Source organism: Callorhinchus milii, unplaced genomic scaffold (assembly GCF_018977255.1).
Source record: "Callorhinchus milii isolate IMCB2004 unplaced genomic scaffold, IMCB_Cmil_1.0 Scaffold2, whole genome shotgun sequence".
Classification (NCBI taxonomy): Eukaryota; Metazoa; Chordata; class Chondrichthyes; order Chimaeriformes; family Callorhinchidae; genus Callorhinchus; species Callorhinchus milii.
The window spans coordinates 887,693-914,768 of record NW_024704743.1 but is presented as its reverse complement, the minus strand read 5'-3'; the positions used below and the strand labels follow the sequence as shown (position 1 = coordinate 914,768).

Here is a 27,076-nt window from a genome sequence, read left to right as displayed (position 1 = left end):
GACGTCCTCCCGACGTGAAAAGCGCTATATCAAATGCAAGGATTATTATTATTATTATTATTAAACCTTGCATTTGATATAGCGCTTTTCACGTCGGGAGGACGTCCCGAAGCGCTTCACAGAACACATTGTAAAGACTGTATATTATGGAGAAAGGGCGTTGGAAGGTGCGAGAGACCTGAGTTCAATTCCAGGCAGAGGGCCAAACCTTGGGCAAGTTTCCTTACCCCACACAGAGCCTAATAATAATCCCTCCAAAACCAAAAACAATAATAAATTGGTCACTTTCAATCCACGACTGTTTGTGGGACATTGCTGTGCGCAATTGGCCGCCGCGTTCGCCCACAAATATACAGTCAATTCACTTTACAGTGTGTTCTGTGAAGCGCTTTGGGACGTCCTCCCGACGTGAAAAGCGCTATATCAAATGCAAGGATTATTATTATTATTATAATGAGATAGCCGATGTTTGGCGTAGGCAAAGCATCATTGCGAGACAGAAAAAGCCCGTGTTATTCATGTTTTTTTTCAGCCAGTGAAGACAAATATCAAATCAGAAGTGAAGTAGTGTTATAATAAAAGTGACCCTGGCAAACCCAAGTGTGTTTTTAAAATACGCGCAGTGTCAATAATATGAAAAATATGACTCCATAATACGTACAACGTTAAAATAAAAGTCGTGACAATCGATACAAATTTGCTTTAAAATACACTCCCGACCATGAACCTTATTCTTGCTGGAGAATTCTACATTTACATGTGGTTTCTCAAGCTGGGGTTGACCGAGTACGGGAAAGAACGTCAGGCTCTCCTAGGGCTTAAGAGAAATCATTGCCTTTTCCAAAATGTCCTTTTGAATCTTTGGGTAATTTGGATAATTTCTCAGCACCTGGAAAAACAGAAAATTTAAAGCAAACCAGGATCATAGCAACGTATAATCTGTCTAATAATTCTTGCATTTGTTAACAGCGTCTCTTCACGTCGCTGAGACGTCTCGAAGCGCTTCACAGAATAAACTGAAAGTGAATTGGCTGGATTTTGTGGGCAAAACCTGGCAGCCAATTGTGGATTGCGTTATTAATGCAATGGAATACAATTTTCACTTTTATTGCGCTGTTACTGTCGGAGGTCGTCTCAAAGCACTTCCCAGAATATACCGCAGAGCGTAGTGGCTGTGCAGTTGAAGGCAAATGGATGGCCACCACCTTTCCTTGCAAACACGGTCACCGCACTTAACAATTCCATGTGGATTATTATACAACAACAACAAAATGACATTATTATAGTGCCTTTCGCGTCGGGGGGACGTCCCAAGGCGCTGGACAGACAGAGTTACAGACCCGAGCTGAGGGTGGACATCGGGGGGGGGGGGGGGGGGGGGGAAGCGAGGAGATCGAAGACACGGTTGAAGAGGAGGGTCTTGAAGGAGGTAAGGAAGGGGGCGAGGCGGTGGGGCTGTGGGATGGAGTTCCAAAGTGGGGATGGGGGGAGCAGAAAGGCTGAAGACCCAACCAACAACGGCGGGGCGGGCCGGCTGGGGCTCGTGGAGCAGGCCGGAGCCCACTGAGAGGAGGGTGCGGACAGGTTGATATGGAGTTAGCAGGTCACAGAGGTAGGGAGGAGCAAGGCCGTGGAGGGGCTTCGGAGGCGTGGACGAGACACCGTGTAAGCTGCCGTTTCACCAGCAAGCCCCCGTCCCAACCCCACAGGTTCATTCTTTTGGCAAAGAGATTTTGCACAAACGTAAGTCGCAGCGTTGCAGTGGTTTTTCGAATAAAGTTTTAAGCCTTTTCATACAATATACGCACCTTGTGACAAATGTCTATTGCTTGCACGTACATCTTTGCTTTCAAGTAATTGAAGGCGAGTTTGTAGCCTGTGCAGAAACGGAGAGGAAACATTAACAACAACAAAATTACCTTTGTATAGCGTCTTTCACGTCGGGAAGACGTTCCCAGGCGCTGGACAGGCAGAGTTACGGACCCGAGCTGGGGATCGGGATGGGGGACGGTGGAGGGTAGTGGGGGGAAAAACAGGGAGATCGAAAGCACGGTCGAAGAGGAAGGTCTTGAGTTGGGTCTTGAGGGAGGGGGCGAGGCAGAGGGACTGCAGGATGGAGTACCAAAGGGTTGGTGCAGAGTGGCATAAGGGGCCCTCCCGCCGATAGTGGGGCGAGCGAGGCGGGTGTGCGTGAAGCAGGCTGGAGCCCACTGAGCGGAGGGAGCGAACAGGTTGGTAGGGGATTCGGAGGTCAGAGAGAGATAGGGGGGGGGAGCAAGACCGTGGAGGGCTTTGAAGGAGGGGGGAGAGGGGGCAAGGCGGAGGGATTGAGGGAGAGTGTTCCAGAGTTTTGGGGCGTGGCGGCTGAAAGCGCAACCTCCGATGGTGGGGCGGAGGGTGCGAGGGACGAACAGGAGGCCGGTGCCAGTCGAGCGGAGGCGCTGACCGGGTGGTGGATTGGGGGGGAAGGTGAGGGAGGTCGGAGAGGGGCCAGGGAGCGAAGGGATTTGAACACGAAAGCGAGAGGATCTTGAAGTTCCCAGAAGAGCGGGTTTTCCGCTGTTAACAACAACGGAGAAATAGTGGAGTTAGCTCACCCATGGTGGGGTTTGACTCACTGCTGTACTTCCAGGCCATTTCGTAATGGTTTACTGCATCCATGTAGGACTGCTCCTTTTCCATGACGAACCCCAGGTATTCGTACGCCTTGCAACATGACTACGTTAAGAGAGAGAGAGAAAAAAAAAACCACAGGAAGACTCTAATAATAATTAATAATCCTTGTGTACTTTCTGGGCGAAACTCGGCAGGCTGAAGACCTCGTTGACAACACTTAGCGTCCGTCTTTCCCTTTGCCACCTTCCCCAGCTCCCTCCCCACACCCCCACCCCCAAAGCTCGGGTCCCAGCCCAGCAACTGGAAGGACTTTGAGACGTTATCCCCCCCACTCCCCCATTTCCCCTCCCCAACGAAAGGCTGTTTTGGCCACCAGCAGCTCACCTGATTGTACTGCAAGCAGCGTTTCAGCAAGTCCATCGCAAGGTCAAACTTCCCCGCTTTAATGTAGATATCAGAGAGCAGCAGCCAGCTCTTCTCAAACGCCTCTGCGTCCATGGAGTTCCAGTCTATCTTGGTTATTCGCTTCAATTGGTTCCTGGCCCGAGACACAAGCTTCAGCACCATACAGGCCTGAGCTATGGCCAGAAGTGCTGGCACGTGGTCCTTCTGAAAGGTTGGCAACAAGTCCCTCCGTCAATGGTTTGAGAAATATATGAACTCAATGCATTCTGATAACAATAATAATAACCTGTGCATTTATTTGATATTATCCCTTATCGCGTCTTTGAGACGTTTCTAAGCGCTTCACAGGATGTACTGCAATGTGAATTGACCGTATATTTGTGGGCGAAACACGGCAGCCAATTGCGCACAGCAGCGTCCCCCACAAACAGTCGCGGCTTCGTTTTTTTTCTTGAGGGATTATTATCAGGCATGTGTGTGTGTGTGTGTGTGTGGAGTAAGGAAATTTGACCAAAGTTTCGCCATGGCCAGGAATCGAACCCAGATCTCTCACTTGCGAGGTGAGCGCTCTCACCACTGAGCTATAGGACTCCTGGAAATATACTATAAAATGAATCGACTATGTATTTTGTGGGCGAAACTTATCCAAAGCACGGCCCCTCTCCCTTTTCCCCCTCATCCCCAGCCTGTCCACCGGACTGTACTGGAGGGTCAGCCTAGACGGTCATCAGCTCTAAGTCCCAATGTTAAGTGGAACCCACATCTTTCTGACTCAGATTGAGAGCACAGAGTAGGCTTAACTCCAGATGGTCCGATGGGAGCCCATGGACTACATCTGAACCTCTTCCCTCCCTCCATTTCATCTGACTCACCCTTCACCCTCCACAACCCCCTAAATGTTATTGTATAATGACCTATAATAATAATAATAATCCTCGCATCTGATACAGGGCCTCATCACGTCTTCGAGACGTCTCAAAGCGCTTCGCAGGACGCACTGTAAAGTGAATTGTTATGCTACGTTTCTGGGAGGGTTAGACTGCCCACCCACCCACTCCTCTCTGGCCTAACTCGTGGCTGACCTTAGTCGCAGCCATCTCCGTGAGCACGGTAAGAGCTCTCTCCACGTTGGATCGCTCATTGGTGGCTACGAGGCAGCTGTTTTGCAGTAATAAGCGCTGCTCCTGGCCTTGTTTCGTGCGAGGGTGATATTCCTTGAGGAGTTTCTCTGCCGTCCTGACTGCCAGCTGGTCAGTCTCTCTCCTCTCAGTGAAGTCGCAACTGTTCCCGTGAAACACAAAAGGATGTTGTCTTTTTTGTTGTTGTTGTTGTGGTTTTTTTTCCAATTAACCGGAAGAAGTTTTCAGCGAAATCATTTTAAAGTGTCCGAGATATGAAAGGAACTCATATTTACACAGCGCAGCGACACGGGGTCGTGCTAATTGGAATTGGCACCCGTTCTGAGTACGAAAGGCAATAGGAATAATACTCCTTGCATTTGTTACAGCGCCTTATCACGTCGTCGAGACTGCTCAAAGCGCTTCGCAGGATGCAGGAAAGAGAATTGACTGCATATTTTGTGGGTGAAATATACAGTCAATTCGCGCACACGCACGCACACGCACACACACACATTATACAGTCCATTCACACACCTCACATCTGAACTGCCTTCAGAAACGGGCACTTTCTCTTTGCCTCTAACTGTTAGTAACATATTTCGAGTTAAAATAATATTATTTGACATTATAAGCCGCTATGCTCGCTCGCTGGCGAGCAAAAGAGGTCACCCAATGTGACACAGTAAGGTCAGAACCGTGGTTTGGCCGGTAAATGGAATCTAATAATAAGAGCACTTCACTGCACCTGGTCTCCTCATCCAGGCTTTCAAACACGTTCCCTCCTATTATCTCATTGTCTGGGTTGAGGCAGATTTGGATCATGCTGTAAATGGCCTGGTGACCCCAGTCGCTGTCCTTCCGTGCTTTGTTGAAATGCTTCAGGGCATCGTTGGGCTGCCCTATGTGCCTGTCAGCAGATCACAATGACACTTACTGACCAGGAAAACGCACGACTGTAACTCACGTGAAACCTGTCAGTCACAGGTGGAGCATCAAACCACTGTTCAAACTACTCAAACCGCCATCAGTGAGCGAGCACTGAGCCATACTGCCTCCTCTCTCCAGAACTCCATCCCAGAGTAACCTCCGTCTTATCACCTCCCTTCAAAACCCGCCTAGTTTTTCAACAGGGCTTCTGGCTGTCTCCCCCAGACGCTCTCTGGTGTCCGTCAATTTCAGGGCAGACACCAGAGAGTATGTGTTTACCCAGAGGGTAATTAATGACTGGAGCAAGTTGTCAGGAATAGACGAGGCCAGGATACTGCGACTCAGTTAAAAAACACCTTCTCTACACCAAAGAAAATAGAGCCAACTTCTCCAGACTCTCCTCATAACTCGAGCCCCTCATTCCCAATATCAGGATGGGAAATTCTCTCGGACCAGACAGCAGCCAGCATTTTTATAGCGTCCTTCACGCATGCCTTGGAGTGATTGAGAGCGGCAGAACTTAAGGCTGAGCTCGGGAGATAATTGTAGGAACGGTCAAAGAGGAAGGTCTTCAGGTGCGATCTGAAGACATGTTCCAGTCGTGGATTGAGTGACTAAATCATTTTTTTTTTTGAAAGGGATTATTACGCCTGGAAAAGCGATCCACCCATTGACTAACAACCGGGTTCCTACTTACTACTAAGTAGCCGTGTGAAGTCAGGAAACTTGCTCAAAGTTTTGTCCTACTCCGAAATCGAACCGAGGTCCTCTCGTTTGCGAGGCGAGCGCTCTAACCACTGAGCTACAGGACTTCACTTGGTATTATACCAAGGGGGTGGGAGGAGGGGATGAATGGTGAGTCGACAGGGTAGGTTTTGCCAGCGTAACACGCCAGTCTTTACCCCTATGATGTGGAGAACAGCTTTGGAATGGAACCCAACTTCTGACAACCGAAAACCTTCAATGCTTGAATTCCTACAACAAAGCCTGGATAGTTTCCTAATCTGCCCTGAGAAATCGATCCACTCCGCCAGCATTTCAATATGCATCGAGGCAGAAAGAAAATGTCAACTGTGTTTTCGCTGTCGGCCAAAAAGCCCTAAAGGGGGCACTGTTCTATTGCTGTAGTTTGTCAGAAAATCCACCTCATCTTCGCCTCCAAGCGAATCAAGGTTTACAATTCAAGGTTGCACAGAATCGTGGAAAACTATTAATTTAGCAGCCGATTCACTGAGGAACTACAGAAAAAACGGCTTCTAAATCCAGGCTGAATCTACGTATTTTCAACAATTCTACTGCAATCTGATGTCAAAAATAATAAGAAGGACTTATCCTTACATTTTGGTGCAGCCCTTTATCAAGTTGTCGAGACGTTCCTCACAGGATATACTGTCAAGTGGTGGGACTGTGTGTTTTGTGGTCCTTTATACCTGTGCACCTTTAGCTCAAATGTTTTGGCCCTATCTTGGAGGGTGCTCGGACAACAACTACAACAAATTACGTTTGTGTTGTACCTTTCATGTTGGGAGGATATCCCAGGGCGCTTGACAGTCAGGGATTTGGACCAGAGCGGAGAGTTGCGATCAGGAGGGCTGGAGGGCAGGGAGGGTGGGCGTACTCAGGCGACCAAAGGTGCCGTCGAAGAGGAAGATGTGCCTTGAACGAGGTACGGGAGTGAGCGAGGTGAAGGGATTGTGGAACGGAGGCAGGGAGGCTGAAGGTGGGTTGGGCCGAGCGGGGGATGTGGAGCAGGCCGGAACCTGCTGAGTGGAGGGAGTGGACAGGTTGATATGGGGTTAGCAGGTCATAGAGGTAGGAAGGAGCGAGGGTGAGGTCTTCGAGGGTGAGGACGAGGATTTTGATCTCTATCCTCTGGGGGATGGGGAGCCGGTAGAGCCGGGCGAGGTTGGGGGTGCATTATCTCAATCTTTAGGTGTATTCTTTTAGTTTGTTTCATTTACCAGAGGTAGAGGCCTTTGCAGTAGTTGAACCCCGGTTCCAGAGCAGTCCGGGTTGACTTCTTCTCTGCTAGCTCCAAGAATTCTGGAGCTTTGTCGAGTTTCCCAGCTTTCCTGAACAGCTCGATGAGTTTGCACAAGACCGCAAAGTTGTCTGTCGAAAGAAGAAACTTTTCTTTCAAAGAATTACAATTTCGGGTTACTCGTCTGTTCCTCAGAAAATAATAATAATAATAATAATCCTTGCATTTGATACAGCGCCTCATCACATTGTTGAGATGCTTCAAAGCGCTTCACAGGATATAATAATAATAATAATAATCCTCGCATTTGATATAGCGCTTTTCACGTCGGGAGGACGTCCCAAAGCGCTTCACAGAACACACTGTAAAGTGAATTGACTGTATATTTGTGGGCGAACGCGGCAGCCAATTGCGCACAGCAGCGTTCCAAACAGTAGTGGGGTTGCGTGACCAAATTATTATTATACTATTTATTTTTTGAAGTCATTATTGCCTCTGGAAAGCGATCTGCCAATCGACTAACAACTGGGTTCCTACTCAATGCTACGACTGTTACACAGACATCAACAAGATACCTGGCGATCGCTCCAACATCTGTCGGTAATAAAATATAGCCTGTTGGTATTCTTGTTTTCTAAACATGAGGTCTGCCATCATCTGTAAACAGAAAGAATGTGCAAATTTCCTCCTCGCTCTCCCTTCCCTCACCGAATGTTACCAGGCCTAAAATGGCCTAAAATGGTTGAGCTACAAGGAAAGGCGGCGTAAACTTGGATTGTATTCCCTTGAGTTTAGAAGATTGAGGGTGATTTGATTGAGGTACTTAAGATGATAAAGGGATTTGATAGGGTTGATACAGAGAGGCTATTGCCTCTGGTGGGGGAATCCAAAACAAGGGGACATAGTCTTAAAATTAGAACCAGGCCATTTAAGAGTGAAATCAGGAAGCATTTTTTTTTTACTCAAAGTGGGGGTAGAAATCTGGAATTCTCTGCCCCAAAAGGCCGTGGATGCTGGATCCATCCACACCTTCAAGAGGGAAGTTGATAGATTTTTGGTAGGTCAGGGTATCAAGGGATATAGGGAGAAAACGGGAAATTGGAATTGAAAGGATTAGTTGAGGTACAGATCAGCCATGATCTAATTAACTGGCGGAATAGGCTCTAAGGGCTGAATGGGAAGGATCTGGGAGTTGAGTCGCAGCTGGAGTCTAACCAGCCCAAACCACAAAGCTTGAGAGCAGGTTTGACACTTCACTATAAAAGAGTAGTGACTGTCTTTTGTGTGCAAACATAGCGGCCAATTTGCTCACACCAACGTCCCACCAACGGCCTTGAAGCGAATGACCAATTTTGGGGGGGGATTATGGTTAGGCCACTGGGGAGAAACCCCCTTCTCAGTGATAGCCACGTTGGCAGACGAGGACAACGAAAGGTGTGTAAGTGCACCCACCATGTTTGCATCGTAGTTATTCTCAACGTTCTTCAGCAGTGCGACACACTGCTGCTCACACTCATCATTGTCTCCCTTGGTCAGGTACAGGCGCGATAGCTCAAGCATCAGCTGGGAACAGGAACATGCCCCATATTAATAACAATAATCCTTGCATTTGTTACAGCGCCTTATCACGCCGTCGAGACGCCTCAAAGCGCTTCACACAGAATACACTGTAAAGTGGATTGACCGTGTATTTTGTGGGCGAAACCCGGCAGCCAATTGCACACAGCAGCGTCCCCACAAACAGTGACCAAATCTTTTTTGAGCGACCACATTTTTGGTGGGGGGGGGGGGAGAAAGAGGGATTATTACCCCCAGGGAGATGATCCACTAATCAACTAACAGCTAGGTAAAGCGAGGCGGTGGGAGTAGGAAACTTGTCCCGCCTGGGAAATGAACCCGGGTCCTGACCGCGAAGCTACAGGACTCACTGTGTTAAACTCTGCTCCTCTCTGGCTGGATTGCAGGTTTATTTTCTAGACGATCGTTCCTACTTACCGTCGAGTCATTTTCTGCGTAAGTCAAGCCTTCCTTGTAATATCGGATGGCTTTGTCAAAGTCTCGCTGGTCCACGGAGATCTGGGCCAGTTGACTGCAGATGGAGACTGCCAGCTGCTTCTGGATTGGGATGATGTCTGGTTGCTCCAGGGGGAGGCGTTTCAGGATTCGCCCTTGCAACTCGTGGGCCTTCAAGAGTCCAAAATGATGAGGAATGACCCTTGGGTTCAACATTGCAACTTAATACTGTAATAATATTATCCTTACGTCCGATACGGTGCCTTTTACGTCAGGAGAACATAATGATAACAACAATAATAATCCTTGCATTTGGTATCAAGTCGTTGAGACGTCTTAAAGCGCTTCATTGTAAAGTGAATTGAATTATTTTGTGGGCGAAACGCGGCGGCTAATTGCGCACAGGAGTATCCCACAAACAGCCGTGGATTGAGTGACCACGTTTAGTGATCTGCCGATCAACTAACAACAGGGTTCCTACTTACTTCCAGGTAAACAGAGGTGTTTGGAGTAAGGAAATTTGCCTAAAAGTTTCGCCCTGCCCAGGAATCGAACCCGGATCCTCTCGCTTGAGAGGCGAGTGCTCCTCCCACTGAGCTACAGGATTCCACAAGTGTATCACTTAATGGTAACCGCCCAAGTTTCCATCCACCCCCACGTCAGCCCCTCACCTTGTTCAATATATCCATTGCCTCCTGCATTTCATTAGTTTTGTTGCAGACTTTGGCCAAGAGCATCAGATATTTGACATCTCTCATCAGCGAAGTTATATCGTTTACTGCAATACGAAAACATCGAATAATTTTTGGGGGGTTGTGTCTGACATATGAGGAAACCCGTCACCGTCGCTTAAGAGCCTCCAAACCAAACTGAGAATTCCCGGCCTCCCACCTCCGCATAGAAATCCCAGAGATAGATTGTTGGAATGGAATGGGCTCTCTCTCTCTCTCTCTCTCTCTCTCTCACCCTGGAGAGTATTAGGAGGCGCAAGTTGGCAAGGCTTGGGGAACCCCAGAGGAGGAGCTGAGTGGGAGGATTCCCTGCTTCCCATGACTGGTCTGCTCTTTCAAATCCTGCCGACGAGGCAGGCTGGCAGTGCTTTGTCGGCAGCGCCATGGAATACCGCAGACCCGCCCGGCTTAGGAATCAGACTACCGAGACCACCACAGAGGGCTGGCTCGGTTCCGACGTTCCGTTGCCAAACAGGTCACCTTAGAGCCAGTTCAGCTCCAAGGAGACCCCACTTACCGGGGCGATGGACATGCAGAGTTTGGTAAGGATGTGGGCAAGACAGTTCTACAGCATTGAGGGGTTAGGAAAGGAATCAACTTACTCGCTCCGTGCTCCAGAGTCTTTCTGAGGACCTTCTGGGCTCTGTCATATAGACCGAGTCTCAGCAGGAGCTCAGCCAAGTCGTAACACAAGAATTCCTGGCCACCAATTTTCAGTGCCGCTTCATAGTAATGAACAGCCTGAAATCCCCCGAAAGGCAAGCAGTCAGGCAACAAACAAACACCTCAAACAACAACGCTGCATTCATACAGCGCACTTTCACGTAGGACGACTTTTCAGAGGGCTTCACGATGGCACAGTTGGACGCCGAGCAAGAGAGAAGGGGAAGGTGACGTGACCATACGAGCAAGTAGTAGAGGCCAGTTATTAGGCGGGTCTTAAATAGAGAGATAAAGAGGGGCAATAAGGGAGAGAGGGAGGGAGTTCCTTCCACAGGTTAGGGTGTAGTAACAGAAGGCGCAGAAGCCAAGGCGTGTGTGTCCCTAAAGTTGGTGGAAACTGCTGAAGTTTAATCTGGTAAAACAACATCAACATAGCTCGCCATTGAGAGTCAGGCAAGCTTCCCGCTGCTAGGACCACCCCCTACCCATTAGGGCTTTGGCTTGCAGGGTTAATAGGAACTGATTGTGAACTGGTCCCAGTGACTAGAACCCTTCAGGGCCTCCCAATGATCGAGTCTGTCTGTCATTGGACTTGGATTACCAAAACTAATCATGGAAAAAGAGGAGCTGGCTAGCCCAACTGGGATCCAGTTTAGGTTTGATGGGCCAAAGGGCCTTCTCCTATCCACGTAATAGCTATGATTCTACCTTGGTGTAGTGGTGAGTCTTGACTAAAGCCTGACCGATTTTCTTCACCAAGTGTCCGTCGTGAGGGTTTTTCTTTAAGACGTGTTCGTATATCTCAATGGCTTTTTCGGGCTTGAATAAATAGAAGGACACAAAGGCAGTCAGTGCGATTAACGTTACAGGCCCCATAATCCAGCGACACTTACAGATAGGATGTCACAGGAGTCTAACTTGTGATATTTCCCAACAGAATCCCTGCGTCTCGGAGTGCTGAGTATCCGAGGACGGGATCATCTCAATTTCCGTCACTCCAATCCTTTAATAAGGAATCCTCACCAGGAGAACAACAACAACAAATTACCTTTGTATTGCAACTTTCATGCCAGGAGGACTTCCCAAGGTGCTGGTCAGTCAGGGATTTGGACCCGAGCTGGGGGTTGGGATCAGGAGAGGTTGAAGGTGGGGAGAGTGGGGGGGTAGGAGGGTGACGATGAAAGAGGAGGGTTTTGAGATGGGCCTTGAAGGAGGGAAGGGTGGGGGGGGGAGCAAGGGGAAGGGACTGCGGGACGGAGTTCCAAAGAGTGGGCATCTCACCGCGCTTCACAAGATTTTACTGTAAAGTGTAGGGACTGTGCATTTCGTAGGTAAATGCGGCAGACAATTTGGACACTGCAATGCCCCACAAACAGTCCTGCTTTCTCCCCACTCCACTGCCTACTCTCTCTCCCCGGGCTCTGGCCGCCTGCTCGTCTCTTGTCCCCTCCGCTCGATTGTTAGTGGCGGCTGCGCTTTCAGCCACTAGACCCCAAAGCATTGGCACTCTCTGCCTCAATCCCTCCGCCTTGCTCCCTCCTTCCCCTCATTTAGATCACAACTGAAGAGTTTTGTCTTCGACCGTGCTTATGCTACCTCCTCCTCCCTCCCTCCCTCCCTCCCTCCCCGAGGTTCTGGCACTGTTAAGCACCCCAAGACACTGCCCCGGGTGAAGGACACTGTAAAAACAAGTTGTTGTTGTTGACTAACCTCCTGGATGCTTATATACGCGTCACCAAGAAGAAGACTGGTGTGAGGACTTGGCAGCTGGTCGCACAGGTCTCTACAAGACGATAAAATATAACAAATGTTCTTTATAGCACTCAAATTGGCCTTGAACCACTTTTCTAAACACCTGGCGTAATAATAATCCTTGCCTTGTCACACGTCTGAAAGCCCTTCACAGATTACACTGTGTCATTGAGTGTAGTGACCGTTTACTTTGTGGGCCCAATGCAGCAGCCATTTGCAGATAGCAGTGTCGGGCAAACAGTCCTGGATTGAATGACCAAATTATTATTCTTTTTTTTTAAAAAAAAGGGATTATTACGCCCCGCAAAGTGATCCACCAATCGACTGACAACCCGGGTCCTACTTACTACCTGATGAACACCCCAAGGGAAATGCCTTCCTCCTCTGTAGTAAACACCTACTTGTAGCACCCAATGTACAACCGCTTGTCCCTCTGTTTCTGGAGGTAAATCTGTGCCATTTTCTCCTTGGCCTCGGTGTAGTAGGGCTGGTCGGGGTGGACGTTTCGGAGCATGGTGAAGGCCGTCTCCAGGTCATCCCTGCTCAGAGCCAAGTCCACGTTGGCGATGGTGATCCGGATTTCCTCCGCCGTTCCCGCAAACTCGTGGATGGCGTCTTGCATGACTTTTGCGGCTTCGTGCTGCAAACGAGAATATTCCCACGGGTGGGGGGAAACTCCGGTCAGTCTTACTTAAGCCTGAGTTCGACGGCAACTACTGCTTGCGTTTATATAGCGCCCTTCACGTGCGTCAGCATCTCGGAGCGCTCAACAGTGACGGATGGAGCCTGACGCTGAGCCAGCGGGAGGGAGGGAGGAGGCGACTGGAAGAGGAAGGTCTTCAGGCGTGATCAAAAAGAGGGGACAAGGCAACGTGGAAGGATTGAGAGGGTGGGGGGAAGAGTTCCAAAGCTTTGAGGCATATAATGGGAGAAAGGGCGGCTGCCGATGGATGAGCAGAGGGGACAACAACGACAGCTTGCATTTATGTAGCGCCCTAAATGCACGGATGACGCCTGACACCCCATCGCTGGAACCCCGTCGCTCTGGTTAAGCGGATCCAAACCTGACTGAAGGTTCTGTATGTCACCTACACATGGAAACATTATGCATATCACCTACACATGGAAATTTCCCCGGGTCCGGAACGGAAACTCACTCTCCTCAGAGGGACACCCGTTGCTTACATAATTCCGAAGAGCATTAGGAGGAGATTGGCAAGAGCCCAGGCTTGGGTGACCCCAAAGTATGCATTCGGGGTACATCTGAAACACCACGCTCTGTGAGCAGCAACGAGGGCAGCGATTAACCACTGAGCCAAGTTCACTGCTCGACGTGTTTGTCAGACTTTGGGAAACAGATGCTTCAGGTCTCGTCACCTGCTGTCCGTTGGCGTGATGGGCGTTTGCCAGTTCCAGGTAGACAGAGACCCGGTCGTTCGTACTGATGTTGAAGGCGTCGCCCTTGGTCTTTCCAGCCGTGCTGCGTCGCACTCCGGGCAGGTTCATCGCTATTTTCAGGGTTGTGATGGTGTCCACAACATTGCCCATTTTATTCAAAGCTCTGGCTTTTATCAGGTGATAGATAGGATGCTCTCTGACCTAAAGGGGAATAGAAAGGACTTCCTCATCGCCACAGGTACGAGGCTGGTTCGGTTAGTAACATTCTCACCAGTGTCCGTGCGAGGGAATCTGAGTCGGTGTACCCCTGGGCCAGTGTGTGCTGTCAAGCGCTCTGGGAATGCTACCCTGCGTGAGAGACGCTATACACATGCAAGTTGTTGTGTGTTGTGCTGTCTTTGTGTGGATCTGTGCATGTGTGTGGTGTGTGCACGCATAATATGTGTGTGCACATGTGTACAAGCGTGCGTGTTTTACACGCCACTCCCCTACCGATCCTCTTGATGTGTGTCCGTGCGTGTGTCTGTGTATGTACAAATGTGTGCTTATGTGTCCGTCTGCGTCAAGTGACGTATGTGCGAGTGTGTGTGGGTCTATGTGTGGGTGTGTCTGTGGATTTGCGTCTGAGTGAGGTTTGGGGAAAGAGTACACCAGAACAAGAGAGAGACGCTGTCTCACTGCTACAGATTTTACACGGTTGACTGAGTGTAAAATTAGACTCAGTATAAATGTCTCTCTCGCCAATTACTCTTTGCAGTGTTCAGATGCACTGAACACGACATCGGAATCCCTATGGGACGGAGAGTCAGGCCAAAGAAAAACTGATGGTGGTGGGGGGGGGGTTATAAAACCCAGAGAAAGATTCTCACCTGGAAGTTGTAGCTCAGTCCCATTTCCAGGGAATGGGAAGACTCCTTGAAGTTGCCCTGGGACAGGTAAATCTGAGCCATGAGCAAGTGGCCATCAGAGAAACTGGGGTCCAGCAGGAGACATTGCTGGAGCATACCGTGCGCTGTTTCGAACTTCCCTGTGAAGAATGAAGAAATGGTCAGGTAAAGTACACGTCACGAGAGAGCTACAGCCATTTTCTTTTTGCACACGGGTGCGGAAACCCATCGCCGTTGCTTAAGAGTCTCCAAACCCATCTGAGAATTCCCCGCCTCCCACCACCTACACACGGAAATCCCAGAGATAGATTGCTGGAATGGAATGCGCTCTCTCTCTCTCTCTCTCTCTCTGGAGGGACGCCCCCTGCGTACCTAATTCCAGAGAGTATTCGGCGCAGGTTGATGAGAGCCAAGGCTTGGGGGTGGAGCCCAGAGTGTGCGTTGGAGTCTAACCAGTTAAAAACGCATAGCTTGCCATGGAAATCGCTGTCTGGCCAAGCTTTCCTGCTGCTTGTCCAGCTAGGACCACCCTATCCGCTACTTAGGGCTTTGGCTTATAGGGTTAATAGGAGCCGAGAGGGAGGATTCCCTGCCCCCAGTGACTGATGTGCCCTTCCCGTTCTACCGATGGGCCAGGCTGAGCTGCCATCAGCAGTGAGTGCCCTGGAACACTGCAGACCGGCCTGGCTCAGGAACTGGTCTACCAAGAGTACCACAGAGATGCTCATTGTATCTCATCCTTCCCAAATACCCTCTCATCCATCCATCCATCCATCCATCATCGCAATCAAACTGTTTTTATAAATGAGCCTCTGCTCCTGGACTCAACCACCTTCTTTTAACCCTGATCCAGTTGTTAATTACCTTCAGGTTAATGAAGTACTTCCCCAATATTTAATTGGAGAGGAGGTATCATTACCCCTGGAGAGCGATCCGTCAATTGACCAACACCCGGGATCCCACTTACTGCTAGCTAAGTGATCTATCCACAGTTATAACATCACTAAAATCCTCTTACCTGAGAGGAATCTGACTTTGGCCATATAATAGAGAGCTTCCATCATCCCAGGGGCTGCTTTGACCACTGGGTCCAATATCATGGCACATTGTCGCAGAAGCAGTGATAAAGCCTGGCCTTGGGTAATGGGCTGGAAAGGGAAACAACGAGCGATCAAAACTGAACAATAATAATAATCCTTGCATTGGGCAGGGAGTGCACCTATCGCCCCGGAGAACATCCAACAGGGCACTTGGCAAAAGTTTACGTGAAGAGAATTTTTACCCAGAGAGTTGTTACTGGTCTGGAATGCACTGGCTGAAATGGTGGCGTGGAAGCAGATTCAAATCTGCCTACCTGATGTGGGCAGAAGGATAAAAGCTTCTTTACAATGTCAAGGAGGAATTCAGGGTTGAGTTTCTCATAGTACTCCACACCCAGAGGAAGGTTTTCCAAGGCCAGGAAGTGAATATCTGCGGCTTGCTTCAGCAACTTAGTGATCAGTTGTTGCCCTTGGCCTCTCTCTGCGGCTATAACAGCTTGAAGGTAAGCCAGCTCCTGGAACAGAAACATGGCAGTTGTTTCCAGCGGAATAAAAATAAATACTGCATCAATACTGCCTAGACTGTGACTTCAAAGTGCCAACATGGGGCTCATAATCCAGGCTGACTCTACAACATTATAATGTGTGGTTGATGGTGCCATCCTTCGAATCAGATGTTTAAACGATGAGACGTTAAACCGGGACTGTCAGGAAAAGGGAAGGAAGTTTCTCTCTCCCGGTGTCCTGGATGACAAGCCTCCAGATAAAATATATGGCCGTTTCATGGCCGTTTGTGGGCAATCTGCTGTGTGCAGATTAGCCATTGTGACTCCCTACATACAGAGTCACTACACTTTGCCGAAATCCATGTGAAGAGCTTTGAGGCATTTTAACAGGAAAAGGCACTAAATCAAATACACTACTAATATTATGTCTGATATAGTACCTTGCATGTCGGAGGGACATCTCAAAGCGCTTCACAAGATTCATTATAAAGTCTAATGACTATTCTCGGCAAATCATAAGCAAAGACCAAAAATTCCACCATCGTTTTAGCCTGTGAGAGCATTTAGTCTTCGAAATTTAATTTAAGAGGGCTTTGGCTTGACAGGAACTAAGTGGGAAGAATTCCAGCTCCGAGTGAGTGGACTCCTCACTCCTCCAAGTCCTACGGAGGAGCCAGGGAGCCCGGTGGATCATTAACCGTGGAGACCTGTAGCTCAGTGGTTAGAGCACTCGCCTCGCAGGCAAGAGGACGCAGGTTCGATTCCCGAGCAGGGCGAAACCTTAGGCAAGTTTCCTTACTCCACACACAATCCTCTGTTTGCCTGGCGGTAATATGAACCCGGTTGCTAATCAATGTGCTGGTGAGGCCAGGACATTCGACTCATTTTAAAAAAAAACAGCTCAATGGCGTGTTGGGATGGGTGTTGTGGAAGGGTGAGATCAGATGGGCTGAAGGGCCTGCTTCATCCGAACCAACCTCCAATGGAGGCAGCCCAACTCCAAAGAGATCCCGCTTAACCCACCCCAATTCCCAAACTGTTCCTCACCCCAGACATTCCAATGGATTCTTGCACTTCCCTCAAGAATTCCAACTGCTGCTCCGCATCTTGGATCTGCCCTTGTAGAATCTGAGCTCGAATTCTTCCTGGAGACAAACCCACCATTTTCATGTTAAAGAATCGCACCCTCGTCTCCTTGGAGGTTAACCAATTCTCTGTGAGCAGCGTGTAAAACGCAGACCCTGTAAAAACTCCACCATCTTCTTGGCCTTAGCCTTTTGTTCTCAACCTCCAAATGCAAGTAAAGCGAAGCTCTGCACCCCCATCACCCCATCATCTTAGACTTTGCCGGACTCCGCTGGCTCCCGGTCTCAGAACAGATCGATTTCAAGATCCTCACGTTCTCTTACAAATCACTTCATGCTCCCTAACTTGCAACGAAAAACTCTGCTCCCTACCCCTTCACTCAGCTGGCAAATTATAATGCCCTAATAATAATTTTTGCGTTTGATACGGTGCCTCGTCATGTCGTTGAGACGTCTCAAAGTGCTTCACTCGTGTTTCCGCAGATTTGTTCTAAAAATAGGCATTATTATTATATGCAAGAATCATTATTAAACGGAAGGATTATTGTTGCTATTAAATGCAAGGATAGTTATTATTAAATGCAAGGATTATTAATATTAAATGCAAGGATTATTATTGTTATTATTATGAAATGCAAGATCATTATTATTAAATGCAAGATCATTATTATTAAATGCAAGATCATTATTATTAAATGCGAGATCATTATTATTTGAGGCTTTGGTTAACAGTGGCTTTGGATTCCACAACCTGTCAGGGCGGGCATGTTGCTTTCATCCAGTTTCATGGCTGCCATGTACTGCTTGGCTGCCTGTCCCACCTTCCCCTGGAGGATCAGTTGAAAGCCCAACTCCGTCACCATCTCTGCGTCCCCTGGGTTCAAGTGGACAGCATGCTCGACCAAACTGTACGTCTGCTCCAGGATGGTGTTGTTCCGTGAACACTGTGAAACAGACAAGCGCAGCGAACAGGTCCGTAGAGCTAACAGCAGCGAAGGCACGCGCTGAATCCACGTCGGTGCCTGCTCCTTCAACTGGAGTTACTAATATAAAAAAAATGCTTGCGTTTGGTACATCAGGAGGACATCTCAAAGCAATTCATACAATTCCAGGGGGGGGGGTTAATAATCCCTTCCAAAAAGAAATGATAATTAAATCATTTGGTCACTCAATCCACGACTATGTGTGGTATATATTATTGCTCTGTGCGCGATAATCTTATGACTTTACAGTATATTCTGTGAAGTGCTTTAAGATGTCTCATTGACGTGACAAGGCGCTCTGTTAAACGCAAAGGTTATTACCGTGGGCTTCTGACTAGAAGGAGGGAATGCTACCGACTGAGCCAGGCTTACATGGTTGAAATCTAGTTGAAGACATTAGTTTGCTTACCATTCTGCTTAACACAACAGCTACACGCTGGTAAAGCTTTGGATTTTCAGGTTCACTTTTCTCCAAGGCTCCAATTAGCTGTTTGATGAAATCCTCGGCCTGTGTTAATGAACAAACCCTGTAAATGGCCACGCGGTTGGGATAACCCGTCCCACACTGTTAAACAACAGCATCGCTCGTGGCACGACTTTGCACACGTTTGAGTTCGATGCTTCCTTCGGGTTCGATTCCCACCCGCCCCCCCCCCGCCATGGGAATGGACCACATCGATGAGAACAGATCTGTCAATGAGAGTGGATCTCAGTCATCAGAGTGGATCCCATCAATGAGAATGGGTCCCATCAATGAGAGAGGATCCACTTCAATGAGAATCTGACGGTAGATCCCGTGCAACGAGACCCACTAATGGGATGAAGATGTCAAGATGGCAAGACTTTATTGCCTAAAATCCACTGCCAGAAAAAAGCTTCCATCTTTTAAACAACAACAACAGCAAATTGCATTTATGTAGCACCTTTCTGGGTCGGTGGTTTGACAACAAAGACGTGTCAAGGGAAGGTTTTTTGAGGATGGTGGTGGTGTTGATGGCCGTTTTTAAGGGGGAGAGGACGGTGCCAGTAGACAGAGAGAAGTTCACAATGCCAGTTAGTAGTGGGGCAAGGAGATGGAGCTGGGAGGTAAGTAGAGGGGTAGGGACAGGTCAAGGTGGTGGGCTTAATTTGGGAAATGATGGAGGTGAGAGGGGTCAAAATTATGGAGGGAGGGATAGCATATGTACAGTGTATGCATATAGTGTGTGTATATGTGTATATATATACATATATAGTACACACACTCACACACAAACCATCAATTCTTAAACTCAGGGTTAATTTGAAAGCCATTTTCCGCACATTAATTTCAAGACGTCTTCCACATTGAGACGGAATTTGAGAAGTTTCATGATCTTAGGGTTCAAGACATAGGAACAGGAGGAGGCCTTTTCAGCCCTTCCAGCCGGTTCTGCCATTCCATCAGATCATGGCTCAGCTCCATTTACCCGCCTTCGTTCCATAATCCTTGATACCTTGGCCTAACAAAAACTTATCCACCTCAGTCTTGGATGGATCGAGTATACACAGGTTTGGGGTGGGGAGAGAGTTCCAGATTTCCCTAGTCTTTGTATGAAAAAGTGCCTCCTGATTTCACACCTAAATGGCCAAGCTCTGATGTTGACTATACCCTCTTGTTCTGGAATCCCCTCACCAGAGGAGATAGTTTATCTGTAGCTACCCTATCGACTCCCTTTATCGTTCTAAACACCTAAAATCAGATCAAACCTCAACCTTCTAAACTCAAGGGAATAAAGCCCAAGTTTATGCCACTGTCCTCATAGTTTAAGCCTTTAAGCCCTGGTATCATCTTGACATTGGTCTTGAAGGCTGAGACCATGAGGGATTTCGGACCTGTAGTTCAGAGCAGTTGACACGTCACCTTCTGGGAATAAACCGCCACAGTTACTAATTAGCAACGATGCTCGTAAGACCCACCTCTGTCTGGTTTCCTTCTTTACAAAGAGAGTGCAGACATAACATCTGCAGTGCATCCACATTGCTGCTGTCCTTTTGCAGAATTCTTGTTGCGTGAAGGGGAGGGAGGAATATCTGTTCAGTGTTTACTCTGAGCACTCTTTTTGGGGTTATTCAACAACAGCATATTTTATATCACACTTTTCACGTCGGAAGGATTTCTCAAAGCGCTCCCGCAAAACTGGCTGGGCACCTGAGCTGGAAAGAGGGGAGTGGGGAAGAGTGTCCTGTGGCGTAGTGGTTAGAGCCCTCGCCTCGCAAGCAAGAGGATCTGGGTTCGATTCCCGGGCAGGGAGAAACCTCTAGGTAAGTTTTCTTACTCCACACACACACACACACACATATGCCTCTGGTTACCCAGCGGTACATAGGAACCCGGTCGATTGGCTGATCGCTTTCCGGGAGTAATAATCCCTCAAAAATAATGCGGTCGTTCAATCCACGACTGTTTGTGGGACACTGGTCTGCGCAACTGGCGTTTCGCCCACAAACACACATTCAATCCTCTTTGCAATATATTCTGAGAAGCGCTTTGAGCAGCGCCCTACAAACAGTGGTGGATTGAACCCAACAAACATGGAGGTAGGGGTTAAATGTTATGGTCCCAAAACGTAACAAGGTCACCCTGTAGGGGCCGAGCCTTGCTCCTCTCACCGACCTCTGTGCTGTTTCCAGAGTTTGCTCCCAATTCTGCTGAGCGAGAAACAACCTCATCTTCATGATGAGCGCTGGGAGGAACTCAGGGAGGGTGACAATGATCTGGCTGACTATCTCCAGGGCGCTCGAATAATTCTGTTCCTTCTGGAAGTAGTGGATCTGCCGTTTGGAAACCAGAAGACACAAAGCTAAGCATCGACACGCGTCACAAATTGCCAGTGATAAGAAGACTGAGGTCCATCCAATTCGCCTTCCCCCATCCTGGCAGTAACATGCACATGTCATGTCCCAAACTGTATACCATATCCCGAGATATTATTTCTCTAATAGAAATCTAACGTAATCTGATCTTGAAAGAATCAACACTTTCTGCTTCCACCGACTGCACCACACGTTTGCTAACTCGCTCACTAAAGTAGTGTTTCTGAAGATTTGTTCTGAATTCTCACCCCCTGATGATGTCGAAGTGCGTGGCTCAAATCAGAATCAGAAAGAAGATTGTGGGTTCAAGCCCCACGTCGGGACTTTACATTCAGAGTCGGGGCTGGGCTGACACTCCAGGGCAGAGATACTAAACTCCAAGGCCTCCCAATGAATGTCTGTCATCGGCAGTTATTCTGTGGCTCTCAAATGGAGTTATAGAAAAAAACTGGCTTCGAAATCAAAGCTTCAAAACGTAAGAACTGTCTAAAATAATCTTGAAATTAATTTCTGCCCAAGGGATTGACGGCAAACGCTTGTTAAAAAATACAGAGAGAAATTGTAGTTTTGGTCACAATATTGCAACACACCACCCAACCTTTCCCATCAAACCAAGCAGGTTCTTTGAATCCTGTAGTCCTTCTTCCAGGTAAGTCATGGCTCTCTTCATGTTAGTCATCTTGACGGATGTAAGATCAATCCATCCTTTAAGTATCAATCCCTAATAGTAAACACCAGGTGAAACCGTTAATATAATAAACAGTAATCCTCACATTTCATACAGCGCCCTATCACGTCAGTGAGACGTCTCAAAGCGCTTCACAGAATATACTGTAAAGTGAATCGACTGTATACTTTGTGGGTGAAACCGTGGCAGTCAATTGCGCACCAGAGCGTCCCCGCAAACAGTCGTGGATTCAATGACCAAATTTTTTTTTAAAAGGGTTTATTACCCCCAGAAAAGCGATCCGCCAATCGACAAACAACCGTGTTCCTGCTTACTACTGGGTAAACAGAGGCGTGTGGAGTAAGGAAACTTGCCTAAGATTTCGCCCCCTGCCCGGGAATCAAGCCCGAGTCCTCTCACTTGACCTCTCCTCTAACCGCTATGCAATAGAATAGTAAGAGAGAAGTTCCATGCCTACCACCTACCCATAGAAATTCCTGTGTCTGGAGTGGAACACGCACTCTCTCGGAGCCTGCGTGCCTCATCCCAGAGAGTATTAGGCGTGAGTATTTGGAAAAACAAAGGGATTGAGGTAGAGTTTCCAGAGTTTGGGGACGCAGTGGCTGAAAGTGTGGCCACCGATGGTGGAACGGAAGACGCGAGGAACAAACAGGAGGCCGGAACCAATTGAATGGAGGCGATGGGGAGTGGATGAAGGGAGTGAGCAGGTCGGAGGGGTAGGGAGGTGCCAGGGCTTGAAAGGCTCTGAAGACTAGTGAGAGGATTTTTTAAATCGATCGAATCGACTATAGGGAACCAATGGAGTCTGACAAGAACTGGTATGATGGGGGTACAGAGTTTAGGGCGGGTGAGTATGTGGGTGGCGGAGTTCTGGATTGACTGGATTTTGCGGATAGTGGAGCTGGGGAGACCGGCGAGGAGGGCATTGGAATAGTGAGGCGGGAGGTGATGTGAAAGGAGTCTCTCCCAGTTTCCTGGTGATAGGCACCTTATCAAATGTCAGGATTGTTATTATTATTATTATTATTTATCCACTGAACCAACTGTGATGCTCGTCCTTTGACAGTTTATTGGGTTTACCGGAAGGAAAGGCGATCGCATACATACCTCCTTCGATCCACTGGAGATTTTCAGCATCCTGTCGATGTACTCTTTGGCTTTCTCGTGACGGTCCATCAGCCACAGGAACATCCCGGCGTAATAGAGGGGCCTTTCGCCTGCGATCTTGCGACTCTCTTTCAGATTGGCATCGAGTTCCTGAATAGCATCTCGGTCTGTGAGGGAACCTTTGTTAGTCATTCCGCAGCTATTTTACGCAACAATTGTTTTTGAGAGTAAGTGGACGGCAAGTGGAGAATGTCTGAGGTTCATTTGACTGCCCTTTATTGGGGGGTTGGGGGGGGTGGGGGGAGCTCAGTTGGAATATCGGAATAGGTTCAACCCTCTGCGACGGTCTCGGTAACCCGGGACGTCCCCACAAACTGTACTCCAAGGCACTGACAATGACGGATCACTTTAAAATCTATTCAGTTCCTAGGAATCGGTTGGGGCGGACTGGTCACTAACTGTGGTCCTGTCTGTCTACCTGTCCGGGTGGCAGTGTTGCAGTGTTGGCAGAGAGTTTCTCTCTCCCCGTGTCCTGACCGACAATTCCCTCCCAAATAAAATTGGTCATTCTCCACAGTTTGTGGGACACTCCTGTGCACAAATTGACTGCCGTATTCACCCACAAAACACACAGTCACTGCACTTTACAGTATGTCCTGTGAAGCGCCTACACCTTGTTTCTGTGCTCCAACCTTCCGTGAACGGCCCACCTCAGCCTCTGTATCTCCAGGGGTAGCCGAGATTCAACGCTTTGAAGTCTGTGCAACGAAAGCCAACGTGAAGAGCAATGAAACTCACCAATGACCGAGCTCCTTCTGTGCGCGTAAATAAGAGCCATGGTGGAGCACAGTGAAATATCCTGCACTTGCCTTACTGCCTCCAGGTCTCTGATGGCTTCTTGGATGCGACCTGCGAAACAACACAGAATTCTCTCCCGGTGAAAAACCTACCGAGGCTCGGGCAAATGCGGCTCAGCCCATTTTGTGTGTCAACCCGGCTCAGTGGGTAAGCACTCTTGCCTCTCCGTTTCCCCGGAGGACAGCTTTTGGCCTCGCTTTCGAAGCCCTCCACAGCCTTGCTTATCCCGACCTCTAACTCCATACCCACCTGCCCATTCCCTCCGTTCAGTGGGCTCTCAATGTCCCGTGAAGCGCTTTGAGAGGTCTCAACGACGTGATGAGGCGCTATATCAAATGCAAGGGATTTTTACTGTTAAAACCCGGGCGTGTCAGCCCGGTATGAGCCCGAAAAATCCTGAGGTGGGGCTTCTGACTCAGAGATGAGAGTGTTAGCCCGTTTTGTGACCTTACCTTCCATCAAAACCGCAAAACCTTTGAAGAAGAGGAGCAGCGGCTCATTGTTATACACCTGCATCTCTTTGTGTACAATATTCAGAACATGGTGGAAATATTTTTCCTGACAGTAGTAAACTATTAGTGCCTGAAATCACAACAGAGAAAAGGTTTAGGATTTTTACACGGGTTTTTGGTCAACCGGATGTCTGACCCAATGCGCGTAATAACAATCGTTGCGTTCGATACAGCATCTGGTCACGTCGTTGGGAGCGCTTCGCAGAATACGGGAAAACCCGATAAGGGGCTCTATCAAACACGAGGATTACGATTATCTTTATATTACTGTAAATTAAATTGACTGTACGTTTTTGGGGGGGCGAGACCCAGCAGCCGGTTGCGTACAGCAATGTCCCACAAACAGTCGTGGATCGAGGGACCAATTTATTTATTTGTTATTATTATTTTTTTTTGAAGGGATTATTATCCCAGGAAAGTGATCTGTCAGTCGACTAACAACCCGGTTCCTCCTTAGTAAATAGAGGCTGATAGTTAGTTCTACATACCCATGGAAATTTCCCAATGTCTGGGATGGAACGTGCGCTCTCGCCCACCCTATCTGGATGGATGGACCTGTTCACCTTATCCCGGAGTATATGAGATGGTGGTTGGCGAGAGCCAAGGCTTCGGTTCCCCAGAGGGGTTCCTGCCGGAGTTTATCGTGGGCAGACGGGACCTTTAGTTTAGTTCAATGTGTCATCTGAAGGGAAATGGCATCTCACGGGATCATTAAACCCGTGTCGGGGCTTTGAACTCACGGTCTAGGCTGACATACCTCGGGGTTGACGGGGCTGGGAGCGCACCCCTTCAGATGATACGTTAAACCAAAATTCCCGTGGGCCTTTCAGGTGGAAGTTAAAGATCCCCTGGCACTACACAAAAAAAAAAGAGAGTTTTTTTTTGCTGGTGCTCAGACCTAAGTGGAGTCCTGTAGGGTAGTGGTTAGATAACTCGCCTCGCAGGCGTGAGGATCCGGGTTCGATTCCCGGGCAGAGGGCGAAACCTTCGGCAAGTTTCCTTACTCCACACACACACACACGCACACACACACACACGCACACACACACACACGCGCGCACGGCCCACTGTTTTCCGAGCAGGAAATAGGAACCCTGTTGTTAGTCGATTGCAGATCGCTTTCTGCGGATAATAATTCCTTAAAAAAAAGGAATCATTTGGTCATTCAAACCCACGACAGTTTGTGGGGACGTCGCTGTGCTCAATTGGCTGCTGTGTTTCCCCCCCCACATCCCGTGAAGCGCTTTGGGACGTCTCGGAGATGTGATAAGGGGCTATACATCAAATGCGAGGATTATTATCATTATTATAACAGTTCCCCCAGATAAATTTGCTCATTTGCTTCATGGCTGTGTGTGTGTGTGTGTATATGTGTGCGTGTGTGCGTGCGCGTGGGGCATTGCTGCGCACAATTTGGCTGCTGCATTCACCGACAAACTACACAGTCACTACACGTTACAGCTGCAACGCGAATTCACCGATTTATCTCTGAATAGAGTCTTTAACACGAACCTGAACAGGAACACAAGGACTGGGGTCAACTTCTCACCCGAACAACGACACCTCCGACAGCGCCACCGCCCCCACACCCCACCCCACCCACACACCCACCCCCACCCCCAGCACCATACTGTAGCTTCAACCCAAAGTGCAGTCTCGGAACCAGGGCTGAGAGAGGGAGAAGAGAGAGAGAGAGAGAGCGCTGACCCAACGAAATGGAGTCAAACCCCCGGCTGTGCGGGTTCATTAACACGAATGACCCTAAGGAGGAAACAAAATAAATAATTAAAAATCCACCTACCAAAGTGGTCTCCAGGTCAGTCATGGCTCAGTTCGGGAGGGAACGGGGTCCACCTGCGTTCGCTCTGCTCTCCGAAGTCCTAAAGTTAGAACGAATACGGTATAAAGCCCCGCAGTGGAAAAATAATAATAATAATAATAATAATAATCCTTGCATTGGCTACAGCAGCGCCTTATCACGTCTTCGAGAGGCGTCTCAAAGCGCTTCACGGGCTCTACGGTGAGTGTAGATTTGGGGGGCGAAACGCGGCAGCCGATTGCGCACAAACACCCCCACAAACAGCCGCGGATCGAAGCGCCCCAAAATTCTCAGTAATATTACGCCGGAGTACCAATAGTAATAATCACGGTACACGCAGCTCACCTGCGGTTTGGTAGCCCGGGGTCCACACCCGAGCATCTCTGTTTCTAGGCGGTTACTTGTTACTAGGGTAACTATTGTCTTCAGGTCGCTGCTCGTCGCCAGGGGTTTTTTTTTTGGGGGGGTCACCTCGCCCGGCTTTAAGGGTTCTCCAAAACCCGACTGAAGGGTTCCCCTCAGTCGTACGTACCGTTTCTTACCTTTTTGGGGTGGGGGGGGGGGGGAAAAGGGACCCAACTGTCCAGCGCTTTGGGACGTCCTCCCGACGTGAAAGGCGCTCTATAAATGGAATCTTGTTGTTGTTGTTGTTGTATTCTTCGAACGCGGTGGTCGATCCGGGTCGGAATCCCTCTGGGCTGAGACCCCAGGTTACCTGTTCGTTATTGCTATCAAATGACCCCCTCCCCCACACACCGCCCCCACACACACCGCCCCCCGGGTATCAGATGTGGGATAGGAACAGGTTCAACTGTTCCAACGTTGGCACAGGTGATAAGACATCTATTTGTTCCTTATCTTTTGGGAGAAAAGGTGACCCAATTAATTATTTTGTCATCTATATTGCATAGAGCGCGAGATTACAATGATATAACCATCACTATAAACCCCCACAGAGGGTTGGCTTGAATCGACCATTCCATTGCCAAGGCAGGCTGCGTGTGTTGATACTAATAGCATATTCATATACCTCACCATTAATATAATATTATATTATAGTGGATATTATATTATATATTTTACAGTGGAGTCCTGTAGCTCAGTGGTTAGAGCACTCGCTTTGCAAGCGAGACACCTGAGTTCAATCCC

The 27,076-nt window shown here is 48.5% G+C and overlaps 1 protein-coding gene across 1 annotated transcript; it reads right to left on the bottom strand.

Moving 5' to 3' along the window:
• Positions 1–732: 732 nt before the first annotated feature.
• Positions 733–25,933, bottom strand: LOC103188293 (tetratricopeptide repeat protein 21B). Its single transcript, XM_007908240.2, has 29 exons — positions 25,910–25,933; positions 24,049–24,178; positions 23,537–23,647; positions 22,739–22,905; positions 21,542–21,664; positions 20,744–20,901; positions 20,047–20,131; positions 18,518–18,616; positions 17,877–18,069; positions 17,088–17,185; positions 15,849–16,049; positions 15,513–15,642; positions 14,477–14,634; positions 13,587–13,808; positions 12,611–12,849; positions 12,168–12,240; positions 11,166–11,276; positions 10,397–10,535; positions 9,735–9,841; positions 9,046–9,234; positions 8,503–8,613; positions 7,626–7,707; positions 7,031–7,181; positions 4,888–5,049; positions 4,104–4,302; positions 3,001–3,225; positions 2,598–2,718; positions 1,809–1,876; positions 733–889 (listed from the first exon to the last, which is right to left on the bottom strand). Exons 1-29 carry the CDS (start codon positions 25,931–25,933, stop codon positions 812–814), a joined length of 3,954 nt encoding a protein of 1,317 aa, XP_007906431.1. The 3' UTR covers positions 733–811.
• Between the last annotated feature and the right edge of the window lie 1,143 nt (positions 25,934–27,076).

Excerpts from the sequence above, each read along its gene's own strand:
- LOC103188293 (XM_007908240.2), bottom strand. The coding sequence starts at position 25,933 with ATGACTGACCTGGAGACCACTTTG. Across the intron at positions 23,648-24,048 it reads TTTTGCGGTTTTGATGGAAG|GTCGCATCCAAGAAGCCATC; the intron begins GTAAGGTCACAA and ends GTTGTTTCGCAG. Across the intron at positions 17,186-17,876 it reads CAACATGCCCGCCCTGACAG|GAAGAATTCGAGCTCAGATT; the intron begins GTTGTGGAATCC and ends GTTTGTCTCCAG.